Raw genomic sequence first — 25,956 nt, 5'->3', positions numbered from 1 at the left:
ATCCAGAGTAAGAAGCTGCCATTAGAAGTCACCTAATTAGTGAATCCAGGTTACCCTAGAGTATTTTTATCTCGGTATACACACAGCTGTTCATTAAAGGCCTTAGAGGTTATTTAAGAGATCATTAGAGAACAAAAAGCATATGAAGACCAAAGGAAGCAGCAGATAGCTGAGGCTCAGAGCAGTAGAGACATTTAAAGGAGGGTTTAGTCACAAAACAATATAGTTTTGATCATCAAATGGAGGACTGCTCAACCCTTTTTACATAAGCTGAAAAAACTATGGCAGAACTGCATACACAAATTTGTTGAAGGGAACACCATTTATACTTTTTTAAAACAAAGCAGAGTGTGTATGACGTCATCTGCTCGCCACACTGGAGTTATGACAGGCAGCCCGGGCCGCAGGCGGCTACGCTCTACGCCTTCTATTAATACGGCTAGCTAATCTGAATCGTTCAATTCCATTTAGAGAGAGAGATCATCTTATGTAATAGCACTAGACATCTTCCAGGCATGTGAGTAAAACTAGCAGCAGTTCAGGGGACAGGATGAATGAATGGTAGCCGGTGCGTCCGGATGACGTCATACACACTCCGCTTTGCTTTAAAAAATATAAATATAAAAAATATAACTACGAATGTCTGGGGGACAGTGATTCGCCAACATATTATGAATGCTGGCGTACCATAAAGAATAAATTATGAATAGTTTAGTCTGTGCCTTCAACTCTTTGCCCATAGGAAGATGTTACCTGGATATAACAAAACCGAATATCTTCGGAACAGCTCCAAATGACACAAAACCCATATGGGTGAGTAGAACATGATGTAATAACAGAAAATCAATGGACCAATGTAAAAAGAATGTAAAAAGAAACTTTAACATACTTCTGATCGGTATTAGAAATTCCCGTTTTGCCGGTGATTTTGTATTTCACCTAAAGAGGCACAAAAGTGCCAGGATCCTACTAGTCAGCAGGAAATCACCATAAGAATAAGAGGTCTCCCTGTTGGCGTTATCGCTGGAAGTTATATTTACAATTTGTTGGTGTTATTTGAAATAATTAGAGTAGTTACTGCAGAATTAATCGTAATTTACTTGTCCAGCAGAAGTTTTGCTACCAAAGGATCCGTTTTCATTCCCTTTTGCTCCTTCAGAACATGACATATCTGAAAAAAGCTCCTAAACATACAGTCATTAGCTGGCTCTGTTCTTTCCTACTTTCTCTCCTCTTTTCAACTACGCCAAAAAATGACTTTCTGTTTCTTTTAGGTTTGTCAGGATTCTTTTCGGTCATTGACTCTCAGTTTAGACAAAGAATGAACAAATAGCTAAAAAAAAAAAACTGCAACAGCAAACAAACATAGGAGTACTTTTTCATGCTTCGGAATGGCGGAACGCTTGTCACGATTCAGAACAGAAGCACCCAGTATTCATGCAAGACAGACAGTGGAATTACTCAAAAGGCGTTTATTAAAAACAAACAGATCTGTGGTAGCACCGGGTAGGGGGTCTGACAAAGGAAACTGGACAAAGGAAAATACAGGTTAGTGACCACGAAAATGTAACGGAGAAAGATTACGAACTTGAGCCAATGACGTAGGATCCAGCTGGTGGCTGCCAACAAGATGCGGCGGGCGCCGCTCAGATGCTGTAGCCTGGTAGAACATGCAGGGGTCCCAAGTCAGGACAGCCAAACAGACCAAAACAGGAACAGGCAGGCTAAGAGGTCCAGGAGTCCGAAGTCAGATCAGGTAAACAGATCAGAACAGAAAAAGGCAGGCTCAGAGGTCCAGGAGACCGAAGCCAGGTCAGGCAAATCTATCATAACAGGAGCAGGCAGGCTCAGGGGTCCAGCAGCCCAAAGGCAGTTCAGGTAAACCGTTCAGACGGAAACAGGCAGGCTCAGTGGTTGCGAGGCAGAACAGGTCAGTATGATAAAAAACACTCTCACCACTGGCTAGAGAGAACAGGAATAATCCGGCCCTGATGACTGGATACAAGCCCCTTAAAGGTATTGTGGAGGATTTTCGCGAATTTCTTAAAAGACCCGCCCTCTCCACTTAAAAGAAAATGCACATGCACAACCCTGTGCCCGCTCTCGATAAGGAACGTCTATTAAACTTGTGCAAGACCATGCATGAGCCCATTTCTACTTGTGCACACTCTGTTTAAAAGTTGCTGTTCTCATAGCTCTTACAAGTTTACTGTGCCCGAGCATTAGCTCTATACCCTAAATCCCTCAATCACTACAGTATATAGAGCGGGGAATATATAGTGGACTTTAAAGCGAACTAAGTTAACATACCATTGAGACAGATGATCACTGCTTTTTGCTAACCATTGCTCATGTAACTCCTCCTCCACTGTGCTGTGCCTGCTCCATCTTTCCTATTAGTCACTGCTGTTGGGCAGTCGACAGCGGGCAGCTGTGACAGCAAATTCCATAATGCTTTGTGATTAGAACTCTCCATGCAAAGCATTTCAAGAAATATCTGCCTCCTGTGAGGCTTTTCTTTTCTTCTTATACACTTTATAGACACTGTTTTTCTTACGACTCTCCGCCATTTTCAAAGAACCGTGTTGAGAAAGGCGAGGTTCAATGACTGTTTGTACCCGTAGCTCACCACAGATATACGCCTGAGAGTGAGCATGCGCAGACCAAGATAGCGGGACAAGCATCTAGGATGGCCTTTCACCAGAATGATCAGCAATTAAGAGAACCACTTATTTAGATTATCCTCACAGAAATACTGTACAAGATTGTCCATTATACCTTTAAATATAGGCAGGGGCAGGTGGATTAGAGGTAATGAGCAACCGGGCAGAGTTAGAAAGGTGAATGAAATGAGTATTTAAGCCAGTCATAAGTTCCAATAACATGACACCGCTAGCAGAACAGGAGTTACATGAGTTACGCTTGGAGCCAATGTAAATAATGTCACGGTGGCAGGAGCGAAAAATGTTTGATTGACAAACAAGTAGCCAATCCACTTTTCACAGTAGGCAAATTGGATTGGCTAATTTTTTCTAGGCACCACCATGCCCACAGTTTATGGATTTGAATTTATTTTGGAGGGAAAACCATAAGTGCAAGAATGCCGTTCATAGATTAAGTCATTTTAGATTAAGCTGGACTCTTAATTTTCTGAGAAAAATAAAATCCGTGAGGCAATTCGCGGATCTGGGCTCCAATGCCATTAGAAGTCTGCTGTTTTATTGCTAAAATTGCATAGAAGAATTAGCAAACATTTGTAGCTAGAGTATGTGCTTTGGTGGGTTTTTTTCTCTCTCTAGGGATAGGACTACATTTTGAATAACTGGTAGACATCCCCACCCAACTTTTGTAATAACAGAGAAATGTAGCTAGATAAAGTATTAAAGATAAAGGCATGAAGGCATTTTTCTAGCTGTTTGTCTTGAAAATATTGAAACTATAATTTTCCTTTCGCTGTTGGTCTACCACCAAAAATCCCTAAAAAGTACATTGGGGTTTTATGTACTAATATTGAATAATAACTTTTAAAATGTAGATACCTTTGTTGGCACTGTCACTCCCAAACAATTTCTATTTTGTCACTGTGATCACGACTGACTCATCTCTTGTTGTGTTTTAACTCTTTCCCAATACATTATCCTTTTTTAAAGTTCCCTGTGGTGGAGTGTTAACTGAACGTCGAGGCACCATCCTCTCTCCTGGATACCCTGAGACATACTCAAATTATCTGAACTGTGCTTGGAGAATATCTGTTCCTGAGGGGGCAGGTATACAGGTGGGAGCGTCAAACATATTTTTTTTTCATTAATCTTTATCATTATCTATCTATCTATCTATCTATCTATCTATCTATCTATCTATCTATCTATCTATCTATCTATCTATCTATCTATCTATCTATATATATATATAGTAGCAATGTTTTTAGCCCATTTAGCTGACCTTTAAGCTGAACTAAGTCTGTTTTATTTTCTATTTAGATTCAGGTTGTGACCTTTGCCACTGAACATAACTGGGATTCATTGGACTTTTTTGATGGCGTAGATGGCAACGCTCCAAGGCTTGGGAGCTACTCGGGTAAATCTCATATAGAAAAATTTTATTTGTCAGCTCCCTGTTGAATTTCAATCGGATGTCACAAAACTATAGCAGCAGACAGAGAGACAGATGTGGTGATGGGGCTGATGACATTTGGTATGTCCTTTGAGAAGGCTGTATAAAATCAAGTTTAAGAAGTCAAGAGAGAGGGAAAAAAATCTTTCTCCCTCCTGCAAGGCTGTCTTTGCAGCAGAAATCTCCATTATATGAGCCCCAGTTTAGTCAGGAATTTCAAAGATTTAGCATTGCCACTGGGCTTGCATTAATGAAAATTTTGCACTTGCCACATGGTAACTAACAAGAAACAGGCTATCCCATTATTTCATAAGCTAAATCCTAATGTAGGAGGGAATGGTGTAGCAAAATGATTTCTGCTACATTATCAGTTTTATGAGATGAGCTGTCAAAAATTTTAAAAGGGTGAATATCTCATTTAGAACAAACCTCTTTGAATAGTAAAACAGCTCTCTGGTAAAGTTCCAACAAAGCAGATCTGAAATACAGATTGAAAAGGTTAAATCAGAAATCAGTTTTAGCCTGGCCTGAGCTGATAACCATTATTATCTCTACACTCCATGTCAAAATCAGCTTGCAAATTTCCAAAGACATGCCCCTGATAACGAATAAGATATCCCTGATGTTAGCAAGGCTAAACGTAAGTACTTTTTTGAATGAACATAAATTTCCAACATTTTTTTAATTCCACATTCAATATTTTTCATAGTTGTGGTCCTTTTTGAAATAAATTTTTCTCAAAGGTGGTGAGGAATACTCAAATTAAAATTTGGTATTTTAGGAACCCAGCTGAACAATAGAATGTGCAAGTTTATTTACAGTAAAATATTAAAAGGTAAAACAATAAAATAAAATAATAGCAATTTCATGAGGATTTTTAAAATATTTTTTTTAAATAAAGGTTTACTAGTTAGAAATGTAACCTGCCTTAATGGCAAGCTTATCCTGTTTATTTCACAGATAGACATGCTAACTTTAAGAGAAAAGATGTTGTGATTATGGAGTTTTAAACACTTGGTCCAACAACAGATTTTTATCAGGAGGAGTTTTAAACAATCTTAAAGTATACTCCTGTTTTAAGTAATTTTTTACCTCTAGTTTAGAGTATATCACCAAACATATTAGCGCCATGACCAGGCTCCTGATGAATAGTATTGAGTGGTGCTCCGTTGGTATCAGCTATTTTATAAAGAAAAAAAATGTTCAATCAGTTTTTTTTTTTCTTTTCTTTTTTCATTGTAGCCCTTAAAGTGAGCATTCTGTTGCTGTAAAGGTCTGTGACCTGCACCTTATTTACAGGGACGTCTTCTTTATGCATTTGGACATAAGAAGGATTTTTTTATTCTCTTCTATTGTTTCAATCCCAGTGGTTTTCCCACTGACCGCTAGAATTCATTCAGCTTAGGCAGGACATTATTCCTTGATCGGAGCACCGACTTCCAAAGCAAGTTAAAGGCAACAATCCAATCCTGATAGACAGCTGCCTCCTCTAACCAGTAGGGGAAAGGAAACAATTCCTGAAATGCCATCTTACCAGAGAACGTCCAGCACCCTCTCTGGCATCTCATTAAAACATACTTCAATCACAAGAACTGAAATAAGTTGCATTTTAGTGAAGCTGAAATGTAACATTAAACCATGATAGGCCCTAAAATCCAGAAAATTGATGATGTGTCATTCTTAAAGTATTCTGAATGCTATTGCTTTGTAAAAGTCTTCATTGATACTGTGCTATTGATATTGTATAAAAACTATTGCTTGCTTTTTAAAAGTAATCACTTTGTACAAAGTTGAATGTGTAAATGCATTATCTGTATTTCATAATGCAGGTACAACAATCCCCCAATTGCTGAACAGTACATCCAACAACCTGTACTTGACCTTCCAGTCTGACATCAGCGTGTCTGCTGCTGGTTTCCACTTGGAGTACACAGGTATGAGAGATGGCATGTCCGCTTCCTTGTATTTTGGTCTTTCTTCGCCTGCTGTAACTTACAGCTGCTGCTCCAGGGTAGAAGAAATAAGCGGCACAGCTGTTCTGGATAGCACAGTCAGCCGTAGATAGAAAATTCATGAGACAGAAAGTAGAACAGAGAATGTATTTTTTTTTTTATTCTCTTCATAGTTTAATTTCAAGTCTTTGTGCCGGCATCGTTTCTATTACAGCCTGGTATTCCCAAGTGCACTTGCTTTTTAAATTTGTGCATAGCCTCAAGTTATTGGACTCGCATCCCGCTTTATTTACGACCTGAATTTGCTCATCTCTCAGTGGGGGAATCACTCTGAGGCTTTTTTTTTTCCAAAAGGAGCATTGTGTACTAACATTTAAAGAGTGTGGCTAGTCCCTGTGGAGGGACTCATTTGCTTCGTCCCCTCAAGTCAAATAAATTTGCAAATGAGAATAAGGGTAATTCTTAATAAAACAGTCCACTGTGATTGACATATTAAGTGTTTTTCTTTTCCTTCTGTATTCATCGAATGGATAACTGTTTTTTTTCCCATCTGCTTCCGAATTATGTTGTCCAATGGGATTTTCTCTTTATCAACCTGCTATTATAATAAGCTAGTGTGACTCTAAAACCTGCTTTTAACCTCTGAGATGTATTGAGAAGATTGTTACAAAAGTTACAGCCAATTTAAACTGTAAATTCAGAGAAAACATGAAGTCGATGGTCCTGAGACAATACATGACATGACAACGCTGGAAGGACATATAAGAACTTTCCTAACACTCATCCTTGCATAAGAGTTAATCTCAGTTCACTTTAACTGATCTCACAAATTCATGCCAGTGTAAAGAAACATCATAGTTTAGTCACTCCTTAGTGTCTGTCAAAAATCTCCCTTAGCGATACTCCACAGTTGAGAATCACTTCCATATCAGCATATGTCAGTCTGTATATCTTTTGTATTTCATAAGATATTCAGAGGTAAAGTCTAGCTATACTCCCTCTTGCTCTTAGCACCATTTGCTGAGAATCATTTCAGTGACACGTTTCTCTGTGGGCATTTCTGTGTCTGTTTTTCACTTTGAATCTGTTGCAAAGTACAGTATGGGGAAAGCTCTTAAGCCTCGGAATAAGACCCAATTCCAAACTATTTTTTTGTACAGGTTTAGTATTTCTAAACAGAACAGCTTTTAATATAAAAATTCAATAAAGGCAAGATTTTAATAGTTAATTTTTTACTCTATTCTAGATTTGAAACTTAAAAAAGATAAACATAGCACTAGGAGCACAGCATAATACATTAGATAAAGGTCATAGCTTGACCGATGGGCTGCTACAGACCACTTTAGACAGCATATTTCCCCTTATGACATCATATGGGGAATGCTTTTCAAGGCAGTTATATAGTTGAAAGGTTTTTTTTTTTTCATTTTTGAATCTCATACACAGGCTACAGTACACATAGGACTGTTACAAAATGTTTATGCAGTACATTTTTGCATAATGTGGGATCTTTAGGTTTTATTAGATCAAACTGCATCCAAGCATAGAACATGTCTAAAAATACTTCTTTGTAGAACAACCATTAGCTGCTCTAACTAAGCAATTGTTTGCAATGTGACCTTGTCATTCTCTTGCACTCTTGTGGATGAAGTTTGGCATGAACAGCAATGATTCAGCTCTTTCAGACTTGCTGCCATTCATCTACAAAGAGCTGTCAGACCCCACCACAAAATTTTTATTAGGTTAAGGTTCGACTGTGCCTGGACCATTGCAGCAGCTTGATTATTTTTAAGCCATATGTTTTAGAGTTCCTCCTGTGCCAGGACTCTGTTATTCAACAGTCTTGTATATGTCTGGTACTTAGTTTTAAACACGATCAGTATTAAGATACTGATAGCGATTTGCTTTGCTTTTGTTTTGCTACAGATTATGGCTGTTTCTTTGGGTCCAGAAATATTATAGTGACTTGAATGTAAATATAAGTATAAACCAAACCATTTATTTATGTTTAGTTTTCTTTTGTAAAGGAAGAGGTTTTTCCAAGCAGTCCTCTCAAAAAAGCCTCACTAAGGTTTTTAGTAATTTTCCTGTCATAGACCTTTATAATTTACCCTAATTCACCCTACATGTAGAAAGGAAGTTATTTTAGTCTTTTTCAGAAAATTACTTTCTCTGAAGACCATGGTGGGATGATAAATGCCAACTGCTTTGAATTTTTTGAATTGTTAATTAAAAAGCATTACTCATCACAGAATGACATATATATAATATTCTATACATTTAAGTAAATTGAATATTCCAGATATGTACAATAAATTCAAAAGCTTTCCCTTGAACATACTTATTGTGAAGTTTTGTTCATTATTTAAATTATTTTACTACACAAATTGTTATTTTAGACCAACCAAGTACATGTGAAACTTCCAAAAAGCTGAACATTAGATATTAATTTAGCTGTTTATAATATGGTACAGTATAAAGCAGACAGATGGTGCCACCCACTGTCCTACATCCAAATGAAGCAGTGACATTCAATGAGAGCATCATCCTTTTCATTGTCTAGTATATTTTTGTACAAAAAAATAATGAATAAAACGTTGACATAGTGTTATACATTTAAGATCAGACATTTGAAAGCAAGATTTCATGTTTAATTGAAAGATTTAAGCTTCATAGGTCTACCACTTTTCAACTTCTTCAAAGCAACCTTTTTGGGCGTAAAACAACAGCATACTCTTTAGCAATTTTTACTTTTTTTATTGAACGTATCACATTTGAATCTTGATGCTCTTCTCATCTACTACAATTGATATAGCAGCAATATTTATATAATTTTAAGTGAAGAAAATAGATAATTTTGATGAAACAAAGTCTGATCTTAAAGCTAGCTTATCCAGAGTCGTTTTTTTAAATAAAGGGTTAGTGAACACATACTATGAGACACTCTAGTGCAAGCCAGTAGAACTGACAAACACCAAACATTTTCAGCATACAAGCAAAACTCCCATTCCTCTGACTTAAGCTCTTTTTAACCTGCTACTTTCATATTTTCCTCCTCATCACCCCCATTTGTATTGACAATAAAATGATAAGACTTCTTTTTCTCAAGGTGACAAATATGTTTTAATTTAAGCAACTGCCTGACAAAACTCATATTAATACATCCACCTCATTTTGGGAAATTCTCGCCTATTTTGCATAGCCAAATGGAAAAGCAAATAACTTAAGAACTGTAAGCCCAAGTTACATGTGTGATACATTATTTCAAAGCTAACACCTTCTAATTTCTGATATATATGTATATATACATGAAAATTCGGTGAGTAAAACACCCAAGCTGCATCAATTTAAACATGGCTTAAAGTTTTTTTTTTTTCTTATTCCCGAAAAAAGGTATCTTTTGAACAGCGGTAATAAAGACATGCTTGCTTGTTGTGGCTGCTTTGTCATGGTACATTTTGACATGCTGCTATATCTGTGTTAATTGTGCTTTGGAGCTCGCTACAGTATGTCCATAAAATGAAGTTGGTGGTTGAATTGTGGAGAAGCTAAGCTTTTCAACGATGTCTAACATGGAAACATTTTACCAGTGTAATTTTTATGCATTCTGAGGTATTATTTGTAAATGCTTTAAAATGGTGGGTTTTGAGAGGTTAAGCCAGAAACTTAGTATAGAGTTTATACTATACTTTGGAGGTGTGCATTCCTGTCATTTTTGTGCATGCTCGGAAAGGAAGGGGGGAAACTCTTAAGCTCCGCTTTATTTAACAGAAAATTAACTTTATTCCTGATGCCCAGAATATGATACTGTATACATTTTGATGTGCTGCTGTCTTAGTACAATATTTAGGGGAGCATAGATATAATGGTTTGTCTAAAAAGGTATTTACTCAAAATCAGTAAACAAGTAAATCCCAAATTATCCATTACACTGTGATCCATTCAGTTTGTAGTGGTTAATCAATCACTTAATTTGTTGGGTTTTTTTAGCTCTCCGGATATCTCATTACATGTTTTGTTTTTTTTTGTTTTTTCCAATCACTGGGTTTAGCATATAAAGCATGATCAAAGTATATATTACAGACATTAATTTCAGAGGGGATCAATCATGCTTAAAGTTGACATATTTAATTAAATAAGATGAAATGCATGTTAAATACAGACCTAAACAACACCATATTGTTGCTATGCTTTGTTTTCAGATTGCTCTGCAGTTCTGTGTTTCATATATTTTATATTTTTCGTTGTAATTAAAAAACAATATGATTTTGTCTCCCTGTCCCGCTGGTCATAAATAATTTTATAATGATCATTACTGTTACATACACCCAACTAGCAAAAACCCTTCAGTGGAGAGTTTTACATCAGTAATCAGTTAATATCAATATAGGCATGAGTTTTCCAAGTTTACCAATTTGAATAAATTCTGATTTCCCTTTAACAGCTGTCAAATGAAATGATATGAGTCCAGGAATAAAAATATATTAGCAGTCTCCAAGCATATTTCCTAAGGAATAAATATTCTTACTTGACTCTAAGATTGTCAAGAAGCTAAGTGTTTGTTAAAACTTCTCAAATTTAACTAACTTATTTTTTGTTCGTTGTATAAAGGCTACCAAATTTAAGAACATTAACGAGTGATTAAGTATTGACAATGCATGCTCTCTTAATGCTATTTTATAAGTACACAAATACAGACACTTTTGATTAAATTGACTAAAAAGAACCTTGCCTATTAATCATTCTTATCTGACCATTAGAGCTTTCTATCAGCACTTTAAAATGCCTCTAAATTATCGTTAGCTTTACTTACATTTTTATTCATGTTTATTAACATTCAGTTTGTTTGTTTTTTCCATTCCTTTGTGCGCTGTGTCTGAATAAAAAAAAAAAGCCTTAAGCTACTTATTTTGAATTCTAAACAGGTGTTATTGCCTTTCCTGATATAATAAATTGAAATAGTTAATGTAATAACTGTTGCATTTATTTTCAGTTGAAAAATCTCCAAGTAAAAAAACAATATCAGACAAAGCTGCTTTTTATGATTTATTCTGCCTTGACATTGACGCAGCATATGCAGCTCACATGGTTCAGAATTAATTGGCTAAATACAGTTGGCAAGGCTGCCTGTTGAAATGCCAGCTATGTTGAACAAGGACTGGACTCTTTCCAAACATGGCTGCTCATGCTGGGACACATAAACTTTCTGACCAAAAGAAGACAGCACCTGTAAAAATGTAAAGTGTTTAAGGTCTGTTTCAGAGTTTCACTGAAACCTCAGCCATATGTTAGTGGACACTTGTTCCAACACAAAACTGTACTTCAAAGGGTGCTCTTGCTGTTTTGTTTTATTCTTTTTTTTTTTTTTTTATCAAACTAAGGAAGTAAGTGCCAAAAAAAGAAATGCTTGACTAAAGACTGATTTTATTTAAAACCAAAAATGAAGGAGGGCTTTACCTTATTTCTTAGTTCATTTCTAATAAAACCCATATATTTAAGTTTTAGCTTTGTAATATTTGAAAGTAAATTCCGGTCTTTTTTTTAGGGACTTTTCGTTCAAAGTGCTGTCGGAGTAGATTATATTAATTTCACTTTAAATTGGTTTGACCCTTTTTTCAGAACAGTGCAAAGAAAAGTATGGCTATTCCTTACAGTGTGGACATATGATAATTGCATAGAACTGTTTAAATTTATGGCTGCTTTGTACTTTGATGTCACACTTACCCCCAGGCAGGCATGCTGTACGCTATGACAGCAACTTCACTCTGGGATTTGCAGAACCAAGTCTCCTTGATAACATGAAAACGTTCTAAGCAATATTCTTGAATAAACCCATAAATGTAAGAATCTTGTGTTCCACCGTTACAGTAGCTCTTTTTTGGCTGAATTATTGCATGTGGATGCTTACATCGACCTCAATGCTCTATGCCCTTTCTGCTTACCATCACCTCCCACACAAATATTCAGTCTAACTTCCCCTAGGTGTTGAGTGGAATCATCACTTGTGCTATTTTTCACTCTGATGAGTTACTGTGTTGTTCTAAAATATTATATGGCTGTTATCTGTTCCCTTGTTTACAGAATCTTATCCACCTACTTGTTTGGACTTGTTGACACTCTGAGTAGGTTTGAATGAGTTTGAGTTTGTACAGTCATGTGCATTTTACTGCCATTTCAAGGTATACATGAAAGGTTTGCTCTTGTACTAAACAGAACGATAAAAAAATGCAATTTCCCTTTGCTGCAAAGACACTTTAGATTAGCCTTCACTCATCACTACAATAATGTTTACTTCTGCTTTCTGAAAAAAAATGTAAGCATATACAGTACATTCTAACTAAAGAATACTGACAATGTATTGCAACAAATGTTGCTTACAATGCTGTGTTTTTCTCTATTTAGATTACAGTAGTGTAGGCTGAGGAACAGAAGTATCTGTACAAAAAAAAAAAAAACAACAACTTTAAAATTAAAACAATTGCAGCACATTTACTTGAATTAACTTGAATTAACTCCAACAGCTAAAGTTTTCAAAGCTTACATATCATGTGATTATTAGCACCTTAGTGTTAAACTTTTTCCCATAGTCTTATTTGCTTACATCCCCTTTCCTGCAGACTTAAGGAACACCTGACTTGTCTTTGTAGATAACAGTTTTAAATCAAACTTTTTTCCCTAAATAGTATCTTCCGTATGAAAAAAAGTGTTTTTTTTTTCACTGTGCAACCCAGTAGCAGGTATGTATAGTGTGTTAGCTTATTGGAATTAGTTTCCATTATTTTCCGGTTAGTTGGTTACTCAGTGCATGTCTTCCATACATCTATTGTGATGAAATATAAGGCAATCAAACAGTGATGATATTCTACAAGCAGGAATATTGAAGTTTTAAAGGTAAAGAGTCATTGCTCACTTCACTTTAGTTAAATCTAAATCTCACTATGTTGTTTTTTTTTGTGTATTTTCTGTGTAAAAGTAAATGTTGGATGAATTTAAATAAAATGCCCCACACCAATTTAGCCTAAACCATTACCGTTTTTCTTTTAAGCCAAAAGAAAATTTAGTAATTAATTTCCATACCTGGCAAGTGAAACAATAACCGTTTTGTTTTAATACAGCCTAATGCTTCTGTCAAGCATTACTTTAGAGATCTCTGTGTTTTTTCACTCTTATTGCTAAAATCATAGTCAAATAGACTTTGTGATTACTCAAACAAATAATAAATTCATTCTTTTCCTTAGTTTCTAAATGGTTTGGCTGCTATAATTAGACAGATAAAAAAGTGAGCAGTATTTCATTTTTAAATACAGTTGTAGTACATTTGATTTTAACGAACCCGGTGTCTCCAAGATAAACATACATTTGCTGTACCCTACTGTAAATATTTAGGTAACATTTAAAAGGGATAAAGCTGATCAACCTTGTTATCATTTCTGAAGTTATGCAGAAGAATGATCGCTGTCCACACCTGTGTGTTGTGACTCTGTCATAAGCAATAGGTTTGGATTCGTGCCCAGAGCCGGCACCTCCAAGTAACGGCCAAAAGGTGGGGGATCGCTACACCGTGGGTGACATGGTCTCCTTCCAGTGCGATCAAGGCTTTTCTTTGCAGGTACGTTTGTCCATATATGGTTGATGAATCATAAAAAGTAGCTATTGTAAAGGGAAGCCCCTTAAGGGTAGGTAGGTAGGTCAGGCTGTTTCTCTTACACCATAAATGTTTATGTTTGGGAATGTGGAAGCACAAATTACTGGCACTTTTCTTACCAATATGTTAGCAACCTTACTTTTAAAGCTGAGTATAATTTTCTTTCATGTTTGGTTATAGGGATGTCAGAGTTTAATGTTACGCAGCAGGTTGAAGTTTTTCCAATCCTTCTTTGGTACATACTATTTCAGAAGCCTTTTGAGCTGTGGAACTGTCTAAGGCCACAGGCAATAGATTTTGTGAGCAGTCGCCTCACTAATCCCACACTGATTTTCCCCTTCCTGACTTGGGCATTCACCTCATTTCACATTTTCTCTCTGGACCAGCCAGCAACTTTTTTTACACACATCTTCAGACTCAGTGTCTGAACTAAAAATGGCCTTTAAGCCTTTGCCTAAAAACGAAAATTAGACTGGCTGAGTCTTTGAGATCAGTTGTTGTGTTCAATAAAACATTCAGTCTTGAAAAATGTTTGTCAGTTAAAATAGTTATCCATCCATTCATCCATTATCTGTCATGCTTTATCCCAGTTGTTATGAATAGTGTTATGATTAAGTATAACACATTTCCTTTACAATGTGATCATGTATAACAAATAAATATCATGTTTGCAAAAAACAAACTTCCATTGAATCCCCTTTTCATTATTGTTTATCTTTCTTCTATTTCCATTATGGCAAAACAGCCTCAAGTGATTGATTCTTTAATGTGTCTTTTGTTTTCATTTGGTCATATGTCATAATCATTTTGATATCAAGTGATTATTAATTATTATTTTTATTAATTGGACCTTGTGACATTATCTGTTTGTAGCAAACGTAGTGATGATCAGAGATGATACACATCATTAAGGCAACAAAGTGTTATTTGTACAATAAACTAGTCTCCAGTCGAGGATCTTTAGTGTCACTAACATGCTCTTCGATAGCCACTACCACCTTGATGGAGTTTAAAGATTACTTAGGCAGAACCATAGTTTTCTTTTACTGTTTTAATTTAATTAATTTACTCTATCTGATATTTAGTCAAGCAAACACAAAGATAAAGATTAACTCACATCAGCATGACACATGCTTGAAGTGACTCCAACTGCCCAAATTGTCCCCCTATTTTTGCATTAAAATGGCTTTTTTTTTTATTTGACCTATTAGAGCCTGTCAAGTACCTAGATGGTCTGAATTTCAATACATATCTAAGTAACAAAGCAAGACGTGGCTTTTTAATAAAAGTATCTTTCTATGCCCTGAGAGTAGAAGTTTGATAATTTCCCACGATACAACAAAGTGGGACATTTAAGTAGTGCTGCATGCTATGTTTATGTAAAAGGATTAATGTTTAACAGAAAGGTTTTTTGATTTACATTTCGTATATGCCAAAGTCGTTTTTTTGAATTGTTTTTGAATTGAAGTTGAAATATATCAATGGTGAATTAACAAATACTTTTGAAATTTCTAAATATGAGTTGTTAAAATGTCCCATACATTCACACTGCAATTTCACATGTTTTTTAAGTCATTTATTAATTGTTTTTGTTTTGTTGCACAGGGTAATGCATATATTACCTGCATGCCCGGTCCCGTCAGGAGATGGAATTACCCCGTACCTTTGTGTATTGGTACGTATCCTTCTACATATTATTGCCCTCTACATATTATTACCTTCTGTGTATTAGGAATGTAATTAGGTTTTACTGTGGGTTTATATTATCAGCAAACTCTTGCTTTTTCTTTTATATATTTTTTTTTTATTTGCTGTTTCTTGCTGACTCATTTACCCTTAAATCCCCCCCGTTAAGACTTTTCTGAACCTTATATTTTACCCACACACAAAGGCACAAACACTAAATCAGTGGGCACAAAAAAGCAAAAGCTTTCCTGTGTAAAAAATTGCATTAGCCATTTGTTCGTAAGACTGGTGTAAGGGATGCTGCTTGTGTGGTGTTGGATAGTTGTTATGAATTTTTTGCTTTCCACTTGATCTAGAAATCAATAGGATTTTGTATCATCTCGGAAGGTTGCTTGAATTCTGATCCTCCCGTTGTGAGTATGTGGTCTCACTGACATTTCCTTTGATGTCGACTGCCACCGTGATAGAGTTTAAAGATTTCTTAGGCAGCACTGTATATTCTCTTTTACCATCTCACAGTGATTCCCCCCTCCATTATACATGTACGCAAGTAATCTTACAGCCTCACAAACCTACCCCCAGTGGTGCAAGTACTCTTCCAGTGTCTAAAACCACTGACTACAGTCCCAGCATGTTTACAGCGTTCGTGTAAATGTTCAATGCCTCTGGTCGTCGGAGTTAAGCATAGACATAAATCCCAGCTTTGCTGTTGACAGCCATGTTCCGAGCTGCACATGTTCACTTGTTGGTTTAACTCCTTTGTTGTTTAATGCACATAAACTGACTCAAACACCCCAGGATCAGTACATTTTGTTGCTTGTGAGCCCACATCAAAGCATTTGTGTGCCCCTGCACAAACACTAAATTGCTTATCCACTCCTTTGCTTTTTTTCCCCTTTAATTTGAAATAAGACAAGTAGGTCAAGCAGGATGCCCCCACTACCATTTTTTATTATTATTTTTACTATATTGTTTTTTTTTTTCATCTGGCCTTGCCTCTCTGAAAAACATCAGCAATATAGGGAAATTATTTAGAAGAATGCTAATAAGATTATATGCACCTTGTTGTCACACAAGGGAGAGAGAGGGATAAGTGTCACCTTCACAGCAAGCAAAAGTGTTCTCCAGACTCCAACACTGAGTCAAAAGAGCCTGGAGAGGGAGTAGAGTAATTGCATCCACTCCTGAGCAAAGCAGCATTACAGTAGTATGTTGAATAACACGCCTTCATGTATTACAGTTTAAAGCACCATTAAAGCAAAGTGTACCAAAGTATGTTTGCATGAACGCCCTTATAGACCATCATCCACCCGGTCAAGAAGAAATGAAGCCCCATTTGGGGAAAAGCACAAATAGCACAAAACAACTATGTTCTATATAAAATGAGCTCAACTAAATGAACTACTTTTTTTTTACACAACTTGTGCATAGACATCCTCTTTTGGCTTAGATCCTGAGCAGTGATTTATGTACTGGAATTTACACACACAAATATTAGGGCAATTTGCCGTTTGCCCACACTGAATATTTAGTGCCTTAGTCGTTGCTTTTTTTATTGTTTTGTTTTTCCTTTGAGCCCCTCTGTGGAAAAGTGACATGTTCTTTTTCTTCGGTTGGTCTCCTTCAGCCCAGTGTGGAGGCTCCATGACAGACTTCAGCGGCGTCATCCTCAGCCCAGGCTTCCCAGGGAATTACCAGAGCAGCCTGGACTGCACCTGGAGAGTTCAACTCCCCATTGGCTTCGGTCTGTAACCCGCCCACCATCCCCCTTCTGTTTTTCTTTACTCCTTTACCCTCTGTCATTATTTTCTCCTCTTCCTTTGTGCTTGACCTTATGCTGTTTTGTTGTTTGTGCTTGTTTTCTTTGCTTTTTTCATACATTTCTCTGTTCTTTTTCCCTTATACTTGTGTAAAAAACAAGATTAGACCATAAATAAATGTTACACTTTACAAAGGCCATCATTTATAGATGCTAAAGATTAATTAAATAGTGATCAATAGCTTGTTGTTTGATAATCTATTATAAACTGTATCTAAACCATTTATAAAAGGTAATTTTATAATTTATTTAGGTATTAAGCCCACTTATGTTAGGGTAATTAAAAATAATGATTAGGTTCAGTTCTTATCTCTACTGGTTAAACTAAAATGGCAGGGCAATATTTACCTTTTTTAAATGGTTTAGATGCTATAGATGACATAAAACAGTAATAAGCTATTCATTAATCACAAATAAATGGTCTCTTTAGTATTTATGAATGATGGTTATTGTAGAGTTTTACTGAAATTATTCTATCCCTCACAACTCATAATGGTTGCTTTAAACTGTAAAATCAACAATCAAGGTGACTTGGCTCTTTCACACCCAAAAAACTGCAAAATTAAAACCTTTGGTAAAATTAGGTGATCCAAATTCCTCAGGAAGATGGGCATAGAGGAAAGGTTTACAGAGGGTCTACCAAAACAAACTACTATCAGTGATAAAAAATTAACTGCTAATTTAAAATTAAAAATAACCCTATGGTTGGGTACATCTATTGAGATGTGAAATACAATAACCGAGAAATCTGATTCCATAATTCCCCATAGATTTTTTAAAGTGGATTAATTATCATCTATAATTCTCACCTAATTGCATGGTAGGTTTAAATTGCAGAAAAAAAGAGTCCAGGTGGTATTAGGAGTGTATTAATAAACAAGCAGGGGTGAGCTTTCAACAATTAAAAGGAAAATGCCATCTGCAGAATCAGGCTTTGTAGATATCTTAAATCTAAGTCTAAAATCCTTATAGCTGAACATCATAAAGGTTGTAATTGAAGCCTAAGTCATTAATAGAATGAAAAACAATTTAAAAATACCATAAATTCATATTTTAGGAAAGGACATGGCTGGAAATATATAAGCTCTGGCAAAAGAAAATATGTAGATACCAAATGTTGGTTATCCTGTGCTGCATAAAAGCAGATCATTTCCATATCTTCTGTGGAAATATGTGATCTGGTGTCTAAAGTGGAAGGATGGATGAAATACTTAAATATTTCTAATAGTAAGAAAGAAATTTCTTCCATAAGATTGCATATTCAAAAAATACATAGTACTGGAATGGATGGTTACATTATATAAGAAAACACAGATTTGACTTTGTTTAGGGTACAAGAATTGTTGGGCAGATTTTAGTTAGTTAGAAAGGAAAAGTAAGAAAACTAAACAGAATGAATACATTTTACCCGGTTTGTTGCTTACTTTTTTAATTATTTTATTGTTGTTTTCTTATTTTCATTGTTTCTTTATTGTTAAAATAGCTCTTGTTTGCTGACAGAACAATTTGTTATCTTATAGGTATGAATATTCAAGAACTTTTTCTGAACAAAGTGGTTACTATTAAGTGACTGTGTATATGTTTAGACTGTAAAATTATATATTGAAGGTCAATAAAGTATGCATTTAAAAAAAGCAACAATCAAACTTAGCTTTAACATATTTAAAAACAGAATAACTTAATATTGTCCCGAGAGTCCAAACTCATATGTCTTTGGTAAGCTTGTAGAAATACTGACTGCTGGTCCAAAACTGCAATAGGTCATTTATATCTATTTTCCAATAATATCATAATTTGATATCCTTACTACTATTACTCAGTTGTCCATTTACAGTACCTGATCGTTTGAAGTGGGGTTGGTTTAAAGCAGAATGCTTACCAATGCTGCAGGCTACATTTTCTGAATACTGTACTGGAAACAGTCAGGGTATTTTGTGGTCTACTAGCTTGATTGTAACCTGAAAGAATTGATAAATGAACATGATAAGTGAAATGTACCCCAAAGGCTCCAACACATCAAATACTTGAGTTTGTGGGCTGTAGCTCAAAGTATGTCAAAGTATGTTAGCCATTTGGTCTTGCAGTCTCACAGAACTGCATTAAACTGCAAATTATTATTTGATGAGCAAGCCTTCATGATTGAAATTTTACCTTAGAGCAAGTAATTTTAGCCTTTACTCGTCTAGAAAATTAGAGTGATTCAAGAGGAAGTCTTATTGGTCTGACAATATAAAATGTGTATAGCAAGAGACGTGATATCTTCTCTGTGTTTGCATGCAAAGAACTTTCATGCTGTCTCATTCTAGTAACAAAATACTCTTCTTAAATAACCTGAGCTAACATATTAGAACAATATAGCATATTTTTATTCACAATACCTCCCTTTGAGTTTAACTTCTCCATTTTGCACTTTAGGGATCCATCTGCAGTTTCTGAACTTCTCCACAGAGCCTGTTCATGACTATTTGGAGGTGCGCAGTGGGACCCTTGAGACGGGAACATTGATAGATCGTTTCAGCGGCCCAGTGGTGCCTAATTCTCTCTTTAGCACCACACATGAGACCACACTCTTCTTCCACAGTGACTATTCCCAGAACAAGCCTGGTTTCCACATTGTCTACCAGGGTAAGAACCAAAGATTGGTTGTCCTGAAATTGGTTTTGTTGTAGCAGCAGGTACAGTATAGGAGTAAATATCATAATTTAGAACAGACAAGAAAAAAAAAAAAAAACCTTTGAGAGAGGATATAAAATAATTTATAAAGTAAATTGAATCAGTTTTAATGTAATTTTAGAGCTAAAGATAAGTTTCTTGAGATTTAACATTTCACATGATATTTGAATTATTTTCCTGCTTTCAAGCTAATTTTAAATGAAATTATCAATAACACCCTACTCTAAACAGTAGGTTCAACCTACAATTCTTTTAAACATAATTTAATATGTTTTAAAGATAGTTATACAGTACAACATAAGTACTTGTCCTCTATAGAGTCCCCTACAGTACTTTTGACTTCCTGTGTACCTTTCCCATTTTATCACATCATAAGGCAGGGCAATACACTTCTGGGGGGATTTTTTTGCCTTCGCTTGAACCCCAGTCGGCCTCAGTAGATGGCCGCTCACACTGAGCCTGGTTCTGCTGGAGGTTTTTTCCTGTTGAAACTGAGTTTTTCCTCTCCACTGTCGCTACAAGCATGTTTGGTGGGTGGGATTGCTAAGGAGTCAATGAGTCAATGCAATCAGCTTGTTTTCCTTAGATAGAAATCTTTGAATCAATTTGACTGCATGATCTGGTTGAAATATCTCTGTAGGGTGCCTTGAGATGACATATGTTGTGAATTGCCTCTATATAAATAAACTGAATTGAATTTATGTGACAGTCCAACGGTATGTATGCAATTATTTGATTTTGTTTACAAATACATCTGAAAAGTGAGGTGCACCAAAAAAAATTTAAAAAAAAATCTGGTAAAAGGGAATTATTATGGAATAATGAACTCCAAAAAAGGCCATATTTATAAGCTATTTGTGTTTGGTAGAAAGATTTTCCAACCTAATCTCTGGATCCGTGCTGCGTCTTCAGAGTTTCTCTGAATCTATGGTCTGCTTCTCTGATTAATGTTCTTTCCTAGCCTTTCAGTTTCAGACGGCAATGATTTGGTAGTTGTTGCAGTTGCAGTTGTTTTTCCATTTTGGGATGACGGATTGAACAGCAGCCCCCTGAGTTTTAATCTTGGGACATTGTTGTTTTTATATACCGAATATACTTCATAAATAGATTCACTTACATACGTACAGGTGGACTCTATTTATAAATCAACTGCTTTCTGAATGCAATTGGCTGAACCATATTTTATAAAAGGAAATCAGATTAAACGGGGCATAACAATGTGCATTGTACATTTCAGATTTCCTTTTTTTATCTGTGAAAATATATATTTTTCCTACCACTTCAAAGTTACGCACTTGTTATTAGTAGTATAACATCATACATCATGCACTGATGTGTCTAGTGTTTATGTGATAGAAGTAATAAACTATGTGAATATTTTTTTTATTAAATAACATGTATTTTATGTGTTAAAATATTTTCTTACTAAGATTTGATGTGAACTATTTTTCCAGCATATGAGCTGCAGAGATGTCCAGATCCCCGGCCTTTTCGTAATGGCTTGGTGATTGGTCAAGACTACAGTGTGGGGATGACCATTTCTTTTGAGTGTCTCCAGGGATACACTCTTATTGGAGAGGCCTCCCTCACATGTTTGCATGGAGTAAGCAGAAACTGGAATCATCCCATCCCTAAATGTGATGGTGAGGGCCAGCTGTGGCTTACAAACATTATTTTGTTGTTTTATCTGCACTGCATCTCCTTGTATCAGACCCAGAAAGTATGTTCTTTAAATATGTTCAGTTTAAAAAAAAAAACATATATATGTTTTATATACATATTTATAAAAAAAAAAATATATATATATATATATATATATATATATATATATATATATACCTTTTCTTTTGAGTAACCTCTAATATAGAAGTTTAAACGTTATGTTTATGGATAAATGTTCAATAACCTTTAAAAACATTATATTGCTTTCACAGAAAGGGGCTTAAAAAGAACCATAGACTTAGATTTAGACTCAACTTTTTTTGGGATTTTAGTTTTTAGTTTTTGGGATTACTCCTTCAGGGAAATTCTAGTTCCAGTAGCTTATATAGAGTACAAAGAGAAAGTAAGATTCCCTTAAGATAAAAATACACAGACAATATAAAAAGAGTATATATTGTAGAAAAAAGCATTCAAAAAGTTTCAATCCCATATATACCTTTCTATCAGGAAGAACTTAAACAAAAACATTATTCAAACGTGATTTTAAGGTATTTTTTTTATGTCCACTGGTATTCATATTCTTTATTCCTTAAAGAAAAAAAGCTACTGACTAAGCAAAAAGTATTGCATTAGATAATATAGTAACGTGCTGAGCTATTCGCAAATCCTTTGATGACAAAAACTGAAATTGCCAGGATACCTTGTAAATTTAAAAAGACAATGCAGATTTCTCTCCACTCGGCAAGATATCTGTGATTAGATAAGGGAAGCAATACGGAACATTTTAGGTCAGCAAGTCCCCATTCTCCAGTGAATACTTCTGTTTCGCTTCCTTCATATCACACCTTGCAACTCCAAATGCCTTTTTCAGACCTTAGGGTAGTATTTTTAGCTTAGATCATGACAGAGGAGGTTTTATCTTCAAAGTTATTTGGGTTATCAAGTTGTCAGTGAGAAGAGCTTTTGCTTTGCAGTGGTATCTTATAGGTACACCCCCTCTCTATTGTCACAAGGAAAAAAAACAAACCATGCTTTTATGTTTTTTTTTTTTATCAACAGTAAGGGACAACACAGCTATAAAAGCTATTTTTTGAAACTTGAGGAAAAGAACAGCTTTCTTTTTCATATCGATCATCTTTAACCACCTTCTCTGTCTTCAGCTCTCTGTGGTGGAAACATAACATCCATGAATGGTACAATTTACTCCCCTGGACACCCCGCTGAGTACCCACACTTCCAGGACTGCATGTGGAGTGTCAGAGTACCTCCAGGCTACGGCATCTACATAAATTTCTCTGTCATCAATACTGAACCCATCTACGACTACATCACTGTTTGGTGAGTTAGATTTGTTTTGCTTAGTTTGAAATTATTCATTGTCATGCTTTGGCACACACAAGATGTTGTTTTCCATGTGCTGGCCTTACTGCCAAGGGCAAGGAATCCTTCTCATGTACTAGCAATGTTTATGAATTTTATGATCCATTCAAATAGATTTTTTACAATGCAGGTTAAGAATGTTACATTTCTTGAGAATGATGTTATCTTGAAGGTGAATGAGCTCATCCTCTCTGCTTAGATATTCTGTGTCCTCTGTATAAACCACTTCAAGTGTCACATGATTGTTATTCTTGCAGTAAAAATTGTTTTGGCTCCTGTTCTGACATTTTATATCACTCCGACCTCTGTTTGCAACCTATCTGCAAAAAAAAAAAAACATCTATGCATCGTTGTTTGAATATTGTTCTGCTTTATTGGTAGGAATTATGTCTGCAAATAACTGGTACCTTTGTTTTAAAATTATTCAACATTTTTTTTTTTTTTTTTCATTTGTGGTATTCCTCAGGAAATATACCTTCAGAATAATAAATAAGAGAAAAAAACAGTTGGTCTAATAACATGCATAACATGCCTGTATGCAATAACAGCATCTGTCTGCTACATACATGACTTCTTTTAACCTTTATCTGAATTTTCAAGAACTCCCAATTCTACATTCAATTCTATCTAATGTAGCAGCAACAGCATAAGACATATATGCAACAATATAATCAGCAAAAATATAAACACTGACAAAAAGCAAGAAGACTCAGGTATTGAAAAATAGAAAACACAAGAATATGCAGAAAAAGAAAAAAAAGAAACGTAAAAACTAAATTTATTGGTAAAATGTGAAGTATTCATTTTAACATCTAGTTATAGTTGGCTTCAGGCTGCTGATTGGCTGCAGACAGGAACAGATGGTGAAGGGTCGTTGGATTATTATTCTGTTTTTTTTGCTGGAGAAATAGGAGATCACTATGACAAAGAAACTGAAATCATGGGAGAGCTGTGGATTATTTTGTAGTTTTAAAACTTTTTCTTTTTAAAACTTTATTTTATTATCAATTTATGTCATTATTTTATTTTGCCTTTCCCTCAGATGAATATGGAAATAAAAACAGCCCTTATGTGTAACAATGCAAACCTGGAAATTAAATATTCCTGTTATTGCAATGCAAGCTGTAATGTGGCACAGAAAGGATTCAGCGGTCGACAAAGTGCTAAGGCCAGAGGCCACTTGGACATGCTGTGCTCACAGCTTGTGATATGACACCCAGATTAATTGAGCCAACAACTATTCAAAGATTTTGACCTGCTTTGACATTTGTAGCCTCATTTTTTTCCTGCAGCTTCCCACAAGAGCGAATTATATTGTCATATGGAATGTTATTAACTTAGAGAATCTAAAGGGAATCTGAGTTCACTTGTCTCATCGAACTTACAAAACTTCTACTGTGCAGTGGATATATCGGTGGGTGTTGCATAAAAAGACAGAAATGTGTATCAGCACAAAAACTTCATGTTGGAGTCGCTCGGGATGTTTGTTGGTTTGTAGAAACTTCTGCTGATAACCGACAGCTGTACAGCAGTAAACAATGCTACCTCCCGTCTGTCGCTTCAGCAGCTTCCTTCCCTTCAGTGTTTCCCTCTTCCTTTACCTCCCTGTTGCCTGTCTGATGAGTAGGAAGCCTCAGGCAGTTATGGAGCTGTCCCCTTGGGTGATAAAAATAAAAAATGCATCACAGCATTCAGGTCACCATTCATGCTATATGAAAAAAGAACTACTGGTGCTACTGGTTTTTAATGAAAGGCTGCATAAATAATTCCTTCCCTGATGCCAGCATTTCATTTCCTTGCTCGAATGCAGCCTCCAATTTTGCTGACAACTCTCAAATGAAACTGACGTAAGCTTTTTTTTTTTTTCTAAGTACATAAGACATTACAGTCACACATACATGCAGGAAAAGCATTTGGTGTACGTCATTTTGCTGATCATGGCTTAAGTTGTCTGAAATTGCCAGGGATGAAATTGCTTTCACTGCTCAGCTTGAATAAATGAAAAATGATTGGTTCTCATTTGAATTACTACATCTGTTGTCAATAAAAAGTAATTTCTTCGTTGTTCTCAACCTACTGGCTTATAGGGGTTAAAGACCCTCCCACCATCATCGCTTTTCCCATTAGCGGAGGTGTCTCTGCTTCGCAATGAGCAGTTAATAAATGCTTTACTGGTCTCTCTTATTAGACCACAGCAATCCACCTACTCATTCAGCTATTCAACCAGGATCAGGGACAATCCTTTGTGTTAATAGAGGTTTTTGTTGCAGCTTAGACACAGGTAAATTTCCCCAAAGATTGAATTCGGAAAATCTTTTCAGATGAACATTTAAGAAAACAATTTTGAAATGTTCCTTCTTTTGTTTTCGGTTACATTTTTCAGCTGTTTGCAAGTTCTGGAGTATTTCTTAACATTTTACCAAAACACAAACTTTTATAATACGTATTTTGTTTCTCACTGTATTATTTCTTCCTTCTAGCTCTACCTGGGTGATCTTGCGGTTTATCTACAGAATACATAATTGAGGGTTTACCTCAGGTTTCCTCTCAGTCTGACTTGTCTGATGTACCCCCTTAGGGAAGAACCCCAGAGGCATCCTAATTAGATGTCTGCATTTCCTCGAGGAACTCTTTCCACAACAAGTGCTGAAGCAGCCTACTTTAAGTTCAGCACCAAAAAATGTGGCTTCCATGAGCTCCGCCTGATGCTAATTTCCAAATTCAGTTTTTCACCCTCACACGCCTGCATCTTCAATGCAGAATTTTGGTACCCTCTATCACTCAACTCGTAAAATTGTTTCAGGCTTATTTTGGAGCAAGATCTTTGCAGCCTTTTGAGCGTATTCATATACATTAAACTTTTTAGTATCTAGTAATGCAACAGTTTATAATCATAATCATAGTAATTTTATATTCCAGAATCTATAATTGGAAAAACTAAGCATCAACTGAAAACAGTCCACCTAATCAGCATTGCTGAGAAAGAACAAGTCAAGAGGCTTAAAGTTTTAGTGCAGGATTTTTGC

The 25,956-nt window shown here is 35.6% G+C and overlaps 1 protein-coding gene across 1 annotated transcript in view; it reads left to right on the top strand.

Moving 5' to 3' along the window:
- The window catches only part of LOC107102721 (CUB and sushi domain-containing protein 3-like), a gene marked incomplete at its 3' end in the record, with an annotated part of 164,716 nt that extends 141,828 nt beyond the window's left edge, over nt 1–22,888 (top strand). Inside the window, exons 35-43 of the mRNA XM_015402128.1 lie at nt 3,651–3,775; nt 3,981–4,077; nt 5,943–6,047; nt 13,556–13,674; nt 15,316–15,385; nt 17,024–17,140; nt 19,631–19,840; nt 21,343–21,531; nt 22,711–22,888. Of these exons, the coding sequence (XP_015257614.1) occupies nt 3,651–3,775; nt 3,981–4,077; nt 5,943–6,047; nt 13,556–13,674; nt 15,316–15,385; nt 17,024–17,140; nt 19,631–19,840; nt 21,343–21,531; nt 22,711–22,888 (1,210 nt within the window). The remainder of the gene's footprint in view (nt 1–3,650; nt 3,776–3,980; nt 4,078–5,942; nt 6,048–13,555; nt 13,675–15,315; nt 15,386–17,023; nt 17,141–19,630; nt 19,841–21,342; nt 21,532–22,710) is intronic.
- Nucleotides 22,889–25,956: the final 3,068 nt, after the last annotated feature.

The sequence above is a fragment of the Cyprinodon variegatus genome, unplaced genomic scaffold (genome assembly GCF_000732505.1).
Source record: "Cyprinodon variegatus isolate N-32 unplaced genomic scaffold, C_variegatus-1.0 Scaffold1304, whole genome shotgun sequence".
Taxonomy (NCBI): Eukaryota; Metazoa; Chordata; class Actinopteri; order Cyprinodontiformes; family Cyprinodontidae; genus Cyprinodon; species Cyprinodon variegatus.
Note: the sequence above shows the minus strand (reverse complement) of the source record. Positions and strands in the feature narration are given on the sequence as shown.